The following is a 14,395-nucleotide window of genomic DNA, read 5'->3' as shown; positions in this document are numbered from 1 at the left end:
TAGACATGTAGACATTTTCACAATGAATTTAGATGTCAAACATTTAGATCTTTAGTAATGTTATGATGTCATAATTATTTGATGTCACAATAACACAATGTCATAATATATTTTTATTAATGAAAGTCAAAGTATTTGTTATCAGTTAGAGTTATTCTCTTTTGATATTGACTCCATATAGCCTAACTGTATTAACCCTAGCATCCACTGTGCTTTTTATGCCCCAGCCACAGCGGAGGGGGCATCAAGTGTTAGCCTTATCTATATGTCCGTATGTACGTCACAAAATTGGTTTCTCTCTTTTACTCTAGTTTGCCTCAACCAAATGTTATGAATAAAATTGAGAATGGAAATGGGGAATGTGTCAAAGAGACAACAACCAGACCAAAGAGCAGAAATCAGCCCAAGGTCACCAATGGGTCTCCAACACAGCGAGAAAATCACCCACCCAGAGGTGGGCTTCAGCTGGCCCCTGCATAAAAGTGTACTTGTTCAGTGAAAATGGACGTCACACTAAACTCTGACTTAATAAATGAACTAAAATTACAAAAACATACAAGACTAACAAGACTAACAAATGCCAGAGGCTCCTGACTTGGGAAAGGCGCAAAAATGTGGCTGGGTTAAACATGTTTTGTGAGATCTAAACCCTCCCCCTATACTGATACACAATGCTTATTACTACAAAACTCAGATCAAGTTCGAATTTGGGTGGCGTCACTTTTACTGTTCTGGAGTTATGCCCCTTTATAAATTGAAAAAATGCTGAATTTTTCGTTTCCATTCTCTAACTTTAGTTTGCCTCAACCAAATGTTATGAAACTTATACACAATGCTTATTACCACAAAACACAGATCAAGTTTGGCTTTTACAGATCTCTAGTTATGTCCCTTTATAACATTATATGCAAGCGGGACATCATCTGTGTCCCATGGACACATTCTCAATTTTTTGTTTTATTATACCATACGCAACCAAGTTGCATAGGGTATAATGTTTGTGACCTGTCAGTTCTTCAGTTGTCCTTCAGTCCTGTTCTTGTGATCTCAACTCCTCTGAAATCACACAGTAGAATTTCATGAAACTATGTAGATAATAAGGAAATACTATGTAAATGTGCATATCAACAGGAAATTATGATTCATTCTTTTATGCCACCGCCATAGGCAAAGGGGCCATTAAGTATTACCCTTGACAGTCAGTCCTTTTGTCTTTCCGTTTGTCTGTCTGTCCTTCTGTCTTTCTGTTTGTCTGTCTGTCCTGGCTTTCTGTCCATCCCATTTTCATTTCCACATTCTTACACTAAACAAAAAGGCAGATATACATCAATTTGGGCAGTCATGTAAATGATTGACAAATATAACTACTTTTCTTCCAGATATATTTGTGGACCTAATAATGTATATGTAAATGTATTATTAACTTTGACATTATTTAGGAGGTCCTCAAAGATATGCTAAAGATAATTATTTTATTTCCATAGCTTTACTCATATTCCAAAGATATGTAAAGATAGGCCATAGATTTGCATGCACTTTCCTGGAGGGGAGATGTATGCAAAGTTTACAATTTGCATACCTCTTTTACAGAGGTGTGGGCAGTTTTAAGAGACTACGGTTTATAAAACATTTACACCCAACATAAATGCTGTCAAATGTTTGTGTTATATGTGCAAACGTTTGTCAACATAGTTCATGCATGTAAAGAAATGTATTTTATTTACTAATACTTTCCATTATCATAGTTATTTTGATAAATATTGATATTTGCAACATATCTTTACTGACGTATGCAAAGTTTTGAGAGACCACGGTTTATAAAACATTTACAACCAATGTAAATGCTGTCAAATGTTTATGTTATATTTGCAAACGTTTGTCGATATGGTTTATATATGTAAAGAAATGTATTTTATTTACTCATTCTTTCCAGTATTATAGTTATTTTGATAAATATTGGTATTTGCAACTTATCTTTACACAGCTTTGTAAAGTTTTGAGAGACCGCGGTTTATAAAACATTTACAACCAATGTAAATGCTGTCAAATGTTTATGTTATATTTGCAGACGTTTGTTGATATCGTTCATGTATGTAAAGAAATGTATTTTATTTACTTATACTTTCCAGTATTATAGTTTTTTGATAAATATTGATATTTGCAACATATCTTTACACAGGTATGTAAAGTTTTGAGAGACCGCGGTTTATAAAACATTTAAAACCAAAGTAAATGCTGTCAAATGTTTGTTTATATTTGCAAACATTTGTCGGATTCGTTCATTTACGTAAAGAAATGCATTTTATTTACTACATAATTATAATATGAAACATTGATATTGTTAACAAATCTTTACACAGGTATAGCTTTGCAAGACTGCGGTTTATATCTAACATGTACAGCAAATGTAAATGAGGGTCTTGATTAGAATCAAAAGATAAAACAAGAAAATAATCGACTCCCAAAAGATAAGATAAAATGGGTCTTATATATACAGAATAGAAAATAATCATGATAATGGACACAAAATATAAAACATAGAGAAATATGATCTAAATTATCATAGAATACAGATATGAAAGATCCTATCCAGACCCTAGTAAATGCTGTAAGATGTGTGCATTATTTCGCATTTACGAAGAAAGTATTATACAATTACTGTCTTTTGATGAGGTAAATATGCGGTTTTATTGACTTTTGAAAAATTGATATTCACTGAGGCCGACATCCAAAATGAATATCAGTTTTTCAAAAGTCAGTTAAACCACATATTTACCGAAACAAAAGACAATAATTGTTTTATTCCATATTCCGAGAGAAAACAATGTATTTAATGACAAATATTTACCCAAACCAATTGCACATCAAACATTTTACGTTACATGTAAAAGCGTGTGACGTTTAGCGCGGTGAATAACACTTTTCTTCAGGTGAATATGCTTTTTTATTTAAAATCCAATTCTTACAGAGAAACCTACTAAAATAATAATAATATGGAATAAATCCATTTATCACATATTTGTTACGAAAACATTGAGTTTTGCATATGTAATAACCGCAAAATTGTCCTACTCATATTGCTGCCCGGGGCAAAAAAGTGGTTATTGGTTATTGTGCCCCTATTCCAAATGATGTGACGTCATTGCGTCCTTAACGACAAAGGCGAACAATGACGGTGTTTGTATTCTGCGAATTCTGCTACAATGTCCACTAAAAACAATGTCCAACCAACTGTTGTCGATTTGGCCCTAGTTATGGCAAATTGTCGCTTTTGTGTATTACAATATTAAAAAATAATGGGAAATGTTACAATAAATTTGTATGCAGTAAATGAAAAAAAAAAAAATGGAAAATGTGATAAATCTTTTTAGAATTTACCTGTTGTGGTAAACTAAATAGTTATAATTGAACATTTTTCTCTTTTCTGCAGAAATTGAATATGAGATAATTAGATTATAACATGTCTTTTCCACATTGGCCCTGGTATCATCCCTCGACCCATATCGACCCTCGGCTAAATCCTCTGGCTGATATGGGAGTCTCGGGATGATACCAGGGCCAATATGGAAAAGGGCATGTGATAATCTATAAATATTGTATAGTACTTTTTGCAGCAAAGTTTAAGTATTGATGGTTTCAGAGACCGTGCAAATATTTGAATTGATGAAGTAGATATTGTTCTTCCCAAATTCAAAATAGAACTGAAGATATAATTAATGATATTAAAAACTAGCAGGGTGCTTTTTAAATGTCGGACTGATGATATTTTTAGCTCACCTGGCCCAAAGGGCCAAGTGAGCTTTTCTCATCACTTGGCGTCCATCGTCCGTCGTCGTTAGCTTTTTACAAAAATCTTCTCCTCTGAAACCACTGGGCCAAATTTAACCAAACTTGGCCACAATCATCATTAGGGTATCTAGTTAAAAAAATGTGTCCGATGACCCCGCCAACCAACCAAGATGGCCGCCATGGCTAAAAATAGAACATAGGGGTAATATGTAGATTTTGGCTTATATCTCTGAAACCAAAGCATTAAGAGTAAATCTGATATAGGGTAAAACTGATTATCAGGTCAAGATCTATCTGCCCTGAAATTTTCAGACAAATCTGACAACCTGTTGTTGGGTTGCTGCCCCTGAATTGGTAATTTTAAGGAAATTTTTCAGTTTTTGGTTATTATCTTGAATATTATTATAGATAGAGATAAACTGTAAACAGCAATAATGTTCAGCAAAGTAAGATCTACAAATAAGTCGTCATGACCAAAATTGTCAGTCGACCCCTTTAGGAGTGATTGCCCTTTTATAGTCATTTTTTAACAATTTTTCGTAAATTTTTGTAATCTTTTACAAAAATCTTCTCCTCTGAAACTACTGAGACAAATTTAACCATACTTGGCCATAATCATTATTAGGGTATATAGTTTAAAAAATGTTTGATGACCCCGCCTTCCAAAACATCATGGCTGACTTGGTTTAAAATAGAACATAGGGGTAAAATGCAGTTTTTGGTTTATATCTCTGGAACTAAAGCATTTAGAGCAAATCTGACAGTTGGCAAAAATGTTCATCAGATTTTTATTTATCTGCCCTGAAATTTTCAAACGAATCCGACAACCCGTTGTTGGGTTGCTGCCCCTGAGTTAGTAATTTTACAGAAATTTTGCAGTTTTTTATTATTATCTTAGATATCATTATAATATCTAATATCTAATACTATTAATTATGATTTTAATAAAATTGAGAATGGAAATGGGGAATTTGTCAAAGATACAACGACCCGACCATAGAGCAGACAACAGCCGAAGGCCACCAATGGGTCTTCAATGCAGCAAGAAACTCCCGCACCCGGAGGCGTCCTTCAGCTGGCCCCTAAACAAATATGTATACTAGTTCAGTGATAATGGACGTCATACTAAACTCCAAATTATACACAGGAAACTAAAATTAAAAAATGATACAAGACTAACAAAGGCCACCTTTGTTAGTCATATTTTACATGATTTCCAAAGCATCAGTAAATACAGGTGAGCTACACAGGCTCTTGAGAGCCTCTAGTTTATGCCCCCGCCGTAGCGGTGGGGGCATTATGTGTTAACCTTGTACGTCTGTACGTACATACGTACGAACGTACGTCCCAAAATTGGTTTCCATTCTCTAACTTGAGTTTGCCTCAACCAAATGTTATGAAACTTATACACAATGCTTATTACCACAAAACACAGATCAAGTTTGAATTTTGGTGGCGTCACTTTAACCGTTCTAGAGTTATGTCCCTTTACAAATGAAAAAATTGCTGAATTTTTCGTTTCCGTTCTCTAACTTTAGTTTGCCTCAACCAAATGCTATGAAACTTATACACAATGCTTATTACCACAAAATACAGATCAAGTTTGAATTATGGTGGTGTCACTTTAACAGTTCTAGAGTTATGCTCCTTTACAAATGGAAAAATTGCCAAATTTTTCGTTTCTGTTCTCTAACTTAAGTTTGCCTCAACCAAATTTTATGAAACTTATACACAATACTTATTACCACAAAACGCAGATCAAGTTCAAATTTGGGTAGGGTCACTTTTACCGTTTTTCAGTTATGTCTGTTTATAATTTTATATGATATGCAAGCGGGGGCATCATCTGTGTCCCATGGACACATTCCACATTTATTGTAATTATTTTTGTTTCATATCTTTTTTGAAAGAGATGCGAGTTAAGCAGCTCAGCATATTTTTCTACAAGTTTTATTCTCTTTAGCTTTGGAAATTACGTTAAAAATCAAAAAGCAAAAGAAACCTGTTCAAGCCTGTGTACTGATACATGTTTTGTTATTATTATTTTTGTTTCATATCTGTTTTTTATGCCCCAGCAGTAGCGGTGGGGGCATTAAGTTTTACCCTTGTCCGTCTGTACATCCCATAATTGGTTTCCGTTCTCTAACTTGAGTTTGCCTCAACCAAATGTTATGAAACTTATACACAATGCTTAATTACCACAAAACACAGATCAAGTTTGAATTTTGGTGGCTTCACTTTAACGTTTCTAGAGTTATGCCCCTTTACAAATGGAAAAATTGCAAAATTTTTAGTTTCCGTTCTCTAACTTAAGTTTGCCTCAACCAAATGTTATGAAACTTATACACAATGCTTATTACCACAAAACACAGATCAAGTTTGAATTTTGGTGGCATGACTTTAACCATTTTAGTTTCCGTTCTCTAACTTAAGTTTGCCTCAACCAAATGTTATGAAACTTATACACAATGCTTATTACCACAAAACACAGATCAAGTTTGAATTATGGTGGTGTCACTTTAACCGTTCTAGAGTTATGCTCTTTTACAAATGGAAAAATTGCTAAATTTTTCGTTTCCATTCTCTAACTTAAGTTTGCCTCAACCAAATGTTATGAAATGCTTATTACCACAAAACACAGATCAACATTGAATATTGGTGGCGTCACTTTAACCGTTCTAGAGTTATGTCCCTTTATAAATGGAATAATTGCAAAATTTTTAGTTTCCGTTCTCTAACTTAAGTTTGCCTCAACCAAATGTTATGAAACTTATACACAATGCTTATTACCACAAAACACAGATCAAGTTTGAATTTTGGTGGCGTCACTTTAACCGTTCTAGAGATATGCCCCTTTATAAAAGGAAAAATTACAAAATTTTTAGTCAACCAAATGTTATGAAACTTATACACAATGCTTATTACCACAAAACACAGATCAAGTTTGAATTTTGGTGGCGTCACTTTAACCGTTCTAGAGTTATGCCCCTTTATAACTGGAACAATTGCAAAATTTTTAGTTTCACATCATAGAAAAATCCATGACAAAGATTTCCATTTGCAGAGGTATACAAATACATAATTTTGCGAAAGTTTTGAGATGGTCATACATATATGTAAATTCTAAACTTTTAAAAGGTTTGATTAGGTGTTAATATATTTTATAAACCGCGGTCTCTCATAACCGCCCATAGGAGGGTAAAGCATAAGAAATGTTGATATTTACTACATGTAAAGACGACAAGATAAGCTATATGCAGCGGTTTGTAAATATATGTAAATGTCGGTGTCTGAATACATTTCCATAACATTTGCATACCTCTTAAAAATCCGAGATTTCGTGTAATGTTACTTAAGTTTTCCTCATCCAAATTTAATAAAACTGGTAAATGCTAAGAACCACATCAAGCAGACAGATTCGAACTTGGGCAGTGAGTCATTTACCGTTATAGAGTAATGCCCCTTTTTATCTGAGAAAATTGCAAAGCTTGAGCGGGAGCATTCGTATCCTCAGACACATTCTTCTTTTATTTTTATGCCCCCTCCATAGGGGAGGGGCATTAAGATTTACCCTTGTCCGTCTGAACGTCCGTACATACGTCCCAAAATTGGTTTCCATTCACTAACTTAAGTTTGCCTCAACCAAATGTTATGAAACTTATACACAATGCTCATTACCACAAAACACAGATCAAGTTTGAATTTTGGTGGCATAACTTTTACCGTTCTAGAGTTATGCCTCTTTACAAATGGAAAAATTGCTGAATTTTTCGTTTCTGTTCTCTAACTTTAGTTTGCCTCAATTAAATGTTATGAAACTTATACACAATGCTAACTACCACAAAACACAGATCAAGTTCGAATTTTGGTGGCGTCACTTTTACCGTTCTAGAGTTATGCCCCTTTACAAATAGAAAAATTGCTGAATTTTTCGTTTCTGTTCTCTAACTTTAGTTTGCCTCAACCAAATGTTATGAAACTTATACACAATGCTTATTACCACAAAACACAGATCAAGTTCGAATTTTGGTGGCGTCACTTTTACTGTTCTAGAGTTATGCCCTTTACAAATGGAAAAATTGCTAAAATATTCATTTCTGTTCTCTAACTTTAGTTTGCCTCAACCAAATGTTATGAAGCTTATGCACAATGCTAATTACCACAAAACACAGATCAATTTGGAATTTTGGTGGCGTCACTTTTACTGTTCTAGAGTTATGCTCCTTTACAAATGGAAAAATTGCTGATTTTTTTGTTTCCTTTCTCTAACTTAAGTTTGCCTCAACTAAATGTTATGAACTTATACACAATGCTTATATTACCACAAAACTCAGATCAATTACAATTTTGGGTAGCGTCACTTTTACAGTTCTTGAGCTATGTCCCTTTTTAAAGTTATATGCCAGCGGGGGCATCATCTGTGTCCCATGGACACATTCCCCATTTATTTCCTATGTGTTATGTACCTTTGAACTTTGAATTTTGGCCTAGATATAATACTGCAACAGGTTGTCATCGCAACTCCTCTGAAACCACACAACATAATTTCATGAAACTTTGTAGATAATAAGGACACATACTATGTAAATGTGCACAAGAAATTATGATTCATTTTTTGTCTCAACTTGACAAAGTCAAAAAGCGAGACATAGGTATGCTGTTTTTTGTGTCGTAGGTGGCAGCGTCATCAACAATGTATTCTTTTGTGATTAGGTCTGTTTATGGAGAACCACTAGTGGTAGGTCAATAATATTTGGTATGCAGTTGTATAAGCATTGGCACATCTCATTTGCGTGGAGATTATTTGCCCATAAGAGTGAAGCCAGTAGAAATGGTAATGAACTGGCTGTAAAAAGTCTTCCATTCAGCACAAAAAATTATGTAAAAACGGAACTTGCATTTTTCTAAAGCCTAGACAAACTAGGGACACGCAATATCCATTCTAGGAAAATTGGAATTATATACTTCCAATTTCAACATCTTCATCCAGGATGTTGCAATGAACTTACAAAGAATTGAAGGAATTATTCATAATAGTTACAGCTGGATTTTTAGGAAGACAATAAAAATTACACAAGAACATTAACTGTTTGTTTTTGTCTTGCCAAATGCAGGACATAATGATCTAATCCAGTGGTTTTGTGAACTATTTGTATATATTTCAGAAGGAAAAAGTCCTGGATGCTTCATACTTTGGATATATGTGCCTTATGTTTTGTATACTGTTGTTTCTCTATTGATCTTTTTCTTTTTTTTTCCATGGTGTTGTCAGTTTGTTTTTGATTTATGAGTTTGAATGTCCCTTTGGTATCTTTTGCTTCTCTTTCATGATACAAAGTATCTGTCTGTCATATGTCCATTGTTCTTGACATCATTTTTGATGGTTCAGCGACTGCTTAAAAAAACTATAGTGGTTTTTTTTTTACATTTGAATTTCTCACCTATGAATTTCTTGCTTATTTAAGTAATAGGATACTTATGTTTGGTATTTTGGATCCTTGCAAGTTCTACATGTAGATCAGCCAGCGTTGACCTGACCTTGACCTCATATCATGGATCAGTTATCAAGGTTAAAGTTATTTAATTTTGGTCCGTTTTTCAGATACTATTACAAGTAGGTCAACCATATTTGATGTAAGGAATGATTGTTAGATGTACATGTCTGACAGGTAGGATTCTTATGACCTTGACCTCATTTTCATGGTTTATTGGTCAATGTTAAGTTTATGTGATACTTGTAGTATAACCTTTATTTTAAAGACTTTCTAAATTAAAATCAATCATAATAAGAAATGCAGACAAGACATTTCAGCCAGTGCACTCTTGCCTTAATAAAGACACTGTGAAACAATTGGATCATCTGTTGGCTTTGCCCTCTTTTTTTACTTGTATTATTTAAAGAATGGGAATGAATATTTTTATAATTTTAATAATTCTTTTACACTTTTTTTCTTCAGATTTTGCGCAAGCTTGATGTTCAGGAATTTTCTTCTTACCATCATCACAGAGGTGATAACAGAAGTGCTTGTGGACCTTGAGTCAGTGCATTTGGATCTGTTGCATAAGACTTGCATGTAAGTCTAGCAAACTTTTACTTAATAGATGTACTGTATTCCATTTTCTTTTGTCATAAAAAAAATGTTGATAATTTGTTAATATGATCAACAGATATTTTTACAGCTGAGTAATTAAATTTGTTTGCTCTGCTTATTACCATAAATTTTGATAACGTCTTTTTTTAGGAAAAAGTATATAGACTTTATGAAGGCATTTTTTTCAAACCCCACCACCAAAATTTGTTTTACCAACTACCTGTGCTTAAAATGTTTTAAGTAAATACTGTATACATCAATCCATAGTAATTTGCATGCTTGTAAAGACAAATAGATAACCTTTCCCCCCAAACATCACTGTTAACCAACCAAAGGAAATTCTTGATTTTAATTGGTTAATTTTCAAATTCATCTTCTTAAATTTAATTACTTATCATGATGATTGAGAAACCCACTGTAAAGAATCACCTTTTAGTATTTACTTGGGGTCATACCTTATTTTTAGCTCACATGGTCCTTGTTAGCTTTTCTCATCACTTGGCATCCGTCGTCGTCGTTGTTAACTTTTTACATTTTGAACTTCTTCTAGAGTACCACAGAATTGAATGAAACCAAACATGGCATGATTGTTCCTTATGAGGTGCTGACTAAGTGTTGTAACTTTGTAGGCGATCAATCATCCAAGTATGCCGACAGCGGGGACTTAGTTTAACATAGGAACCTATGGGAAATACATACAAATGTCTTCTTTTAGAAAACCATTAAAGGGAATGAAATAAAACATGGCATGAATGTTCCTTATGAGGTGTTGACCAAGTATTGTAACTTTGTAGGCGATCAATCATCCAAGATGGCCGCCAGTGGGGGACTTCATTTAACATAGGACCCTATGGACAATACATAAAAATGTCTTCTTTTACTGAATGGAATGAAACCAAACATGGCATGATTGTTCCTTATGAGGTGCTGACCAAGTGTTGTAACTTTGTAGGCGATCAATCATCCAAGTATGCCGACAGCGGGGACTTAGTTTAACATAGGACCCTACGGGAAATACATACAAATGTCTTCTTTTAGAGAACCATTGAATGGAATGAAACCAAACATGGCATGAATGTTCCTTATGAAGTGCTGACCAAGTGTTGTTACTTTGTAGCCAATCAATCATCCAAGATGGCTGCCAGCGGGGAACTTAGTTTAACAAAGGACCCTATGTGAAATACATACAAAATAGATATAAGAAGATGTGGTATGAGTGCCAATGAGACAACTCTCCATCCAAGTCAAAATTTATAAAAGTAAACCATTATAGGTCAAAATATGGTCTTCAACACAGAGCCTTGGCTCACACTGAACAGCAAGCTATAAAGGGCCCCAAAAATTACTAGTATAAAACCATTCAAAGGGGAAAACCAACAGTCTAATCTATATAAAAAACGAGAAACGAGAATCACTTAGGGAGCTACCATTTGATTTTTATGGGGGGGCTAGGATGAAAAATTTTGTCCTGCTTTTTTTTTTAGTTGTAATCTCTGTCCTGCCTTTTTATATTTTCTCTATTCGGTCCTGCCTTTTTTAGCTCACCTGGCCCAAAGGGCCAAGTGAGCTTTTCTCATCACTTGGCGTCCGTCGTCCGTCGTCCGTAAACTTTTACAAAAATCTTCTCCTCTGAAACTACTGGGCAAAATTTAACCAAACTTGGCCAATATCATCATTAGGGTATCTAGTTTAAAAAATGTGTCCGGTGACCCAACCAACTAACCAAGATGGCCGCCATGGCTAAAAATAGAACATAGGGATAAAATGTAGATTTTGGCTTATATCTCTGAAACCAAAGCATTGAGAGCAAATCTGACAAGGGTAAAAATGTTTATTAGCTCAAGATCTATCTGCCCTGAAATTTTCAGATGAATCGGACAACCCGTTGTTAGGTTGCTGCCCCTGAATTAGTAATTTTAAGGAAATTTTGCCTTATTTGGTTATTATCTTGAATATTATTATAGATAAAGATAAACTGTAAACAGCAATAATGTTCAGCAAAGTAAGTTCTACAAATAAGTCAACATGACCAAAATGGTCAGTTGACCCCTTAAGGAGTTATTGCTCTTTTATAGTCAATTTTTAACAATTTTTCGTAAATTTTTGTTATCTTTTTCAATCTTCTCCTCTGAAACTACTAAGATGAATTTAACTAAAGTTGTAAACAATCATCATTAGGGTATGTAGTTTAAAAATTGTGTATGATGACCCCGCCCTCAAACCAAGATGGCCGACATGGCTAATAATAGTACATAGGGTAAAATGCAGTTTTTGGCTCATATATCTAAACCCAAAGCATTTCTAGCAAATCTTTCAAAAACAAAATTGTTCATTAGGTCAAGATCTATCTGCCCTTAAATTTTCAGACCATTCAGGCAACCGGTTGTTGGGTTGCTGCCCCTGAATTGGTAATTTTTAGAAATTTTTTCAGCTTTTGGTTATTATCTTGAATATTATTATAGATAGAGATAAACTGTAAAGAGCAATAATGTACAGCAAAGTAAGACCTACAAATAAGTCACATGACCAAAATGGTCAATTGACCCCTTAAGGAGTTATTGCCCTTTATAATAAATTTTTAACAATTTTCATAAATTTTGTAAATTTTTACAAAATAATTTCCACTGAAACTACAGGGCCAAGTTCATTATAGATAGAGATAATTGTAAGCATCAAGAATGTTCAGTAAATTAAGATCTACAAACACATCACCATCACCAAAACACAATTTTGTCATGAATCCACCTGTGTCCTTTGTTTAATATGCACATAGACCAAGGTGAGCGACACAGGCTCTTTAGAGCCTCTAGTTTTACTAGTTTATCCTGAATTTTTTTACACAAATTGTCATCCTGAATTTTTTTTTTACCAAGTTGCTCATCCTGCCTTTTTTTTTTACTCAAAACTCCTGTCCTGCCTATTTTTTTCAAATTTCACCCTAGCCCCCCCATAAAAATCAAATGGTAGCTCCCTTATGAAACACATCAACAAATGACAACTACTGAACATCAGATTCCTGACTTCTTTTGAAGAACCACTGAATGGAATGAAACCAAACTTGGCATGAATGTTCCTTATGAAGTGCTGACCAAATGTTGTTACTTTGTAGCAAATCCATCTACCAAGATGGCTGCCAACGGGGGACTTAGTTTAACAAAGGACCCTATGGGAAATATATACAAATGTCTTCTTCTAGAAAACCGCTTAATGGATTGAAACCAAACGTGGTATGAATGTTTCTTTTGAGGTGCTGACCAAGTGTTGTTACTTTGTAGCTGATTTGTCATCCAAGATGGCTGCCAGCAGGGGGAGTAAGTTTAACATAGGACCCTATGGAAATACATACAAATGTTTTCTTCTAGAGAACCACTGAGTAGAATGAAAACAAACATGGCATGAATGTTCCTAATAAGGTGCTGACCAAGTGTTGTTACTTTGTAGCCGAACCATCATCCAAGATGGCCGCCAGCAGGGGACTTAGTTTAACATAAGACTCTACAGGTAATACATACAAATGCTTCTTTTAGAGGAGCACTGAATGGAATGAAATCAAACATGGCATAAATGTTCCTTATGAGGTGCTGATGAAGACCTTAATACATGTATCTTTATAGATTGAGATATACTGTAAACTGCAAAAATATCAAGAAAAGGTCAACATGAGCAAAATTGTCAATTGACATCTTGTTGGAGTTATTGTTCTTATAAAGTAATTTTTATACGACCACAAAAAAATTTTGTGGTCGTATATTGGTATGACGTTGGCGTCGTCGTCGTCGTCGTCCGAAGACACATTGGTTTTCGCACTCTAACTTTAGTTTAATAACTTGTGTTAGTACAAGGGAAATCCCAAAAGATGTCTAGAGATCCTTGTTATAATTAATAAAACAACAATTTATTTAATTTATTTTATTAGATACAGTGTATATTGCCGCCTTCAAAACAAAGGACACCTACTATGTATTATGCAACAAATTCTAAATTTGTAAGGCATACTCGGGCTAGCAGGCCAGTTTTGATTGGCTAGCAGTTCTACTAACAGGGCTAGTAAAAACCTGCTACCAACAAGTCCTGGGCTAGTGAGCTGTAACACAATTTTTTAACCCCTGCCAAAGAAGAATCAGTTGAGCGACACAGGCTCTTGAGAGCCTCTAGTTATCGTCTGAAACTACAAAGCTGCTCTAATTTAACAATGATGAATGAAAAAAAAATCACAAATATGGGAGCATTAGTGGCTTTTTTTATTGTTGAGCCTGCAACATTTATGTCGCGAAAGCGAGATCCTAAATTCCGTCGTCAACATTTAGGTTCAGGCTGTGGTTAAACTTTTTTTAGACATCGATGACTTTGTCAAACTTTCATGGAATTTTAGGAAATTTGGACAGAAGCTTGTTTATAACCAAAAATCAGTATCCAGAGCAAAATTTTGAAATATTTATTTTCATTTTTCCGTATTTTGAGGGTTTTTTTACAGTTAACATACAGATCTAGTCTGATCAGGTTTAAGTTTTTCA

The 14,395-nt window shown here is 34.3% G+C and overlaps 1 protein-coding gene across 1 annotated transcript in view; it reads left to right on the top strand.

Annotated features, from left to right (window-relative positions):
* Positions 1–14,395, top strand: part of LOC127729509 (uncharacterized) — a 186,925-nt gene that overhangs the window by 157,596 nt on the left and 14,934 nt on the right. The window contains exon 20 of the mRNA XM_052237342.1: positions 9,747–9,863. Within this exon, the coding sequence (XP_052093302.1) occupies positions 9,747–9,827 (81 nt within the window). The 3' untranslated portion in view covers positions 9,828–9,863. The remainder of the gene's footprint in view (positions 1–9,746; positions 9,864–14,395) is intronic.

Source organism: Mytilus californianus, unplaced genomic scaffold (genome assembly GCF_021869535.1).
Source record: "Mytilus californianus isolate M0D057914Y unplaced genomic scaffold, xbMytCali1.0.p SCAF_2, whole genome shotgun sequence".
Classification (NCBI taxonomy): domain Eukaryota; kingdom Metazoa; phylum Mollusca; class Bivalvia; order Mytilida; family Mytilidae; genus Mytilus; species Mytilus californianus.
The sequence above is the reverse complement of the archived record's forward strand: the minus strand, read 5'-3'. Positions and strand labels throughout refer to the sequence as shown.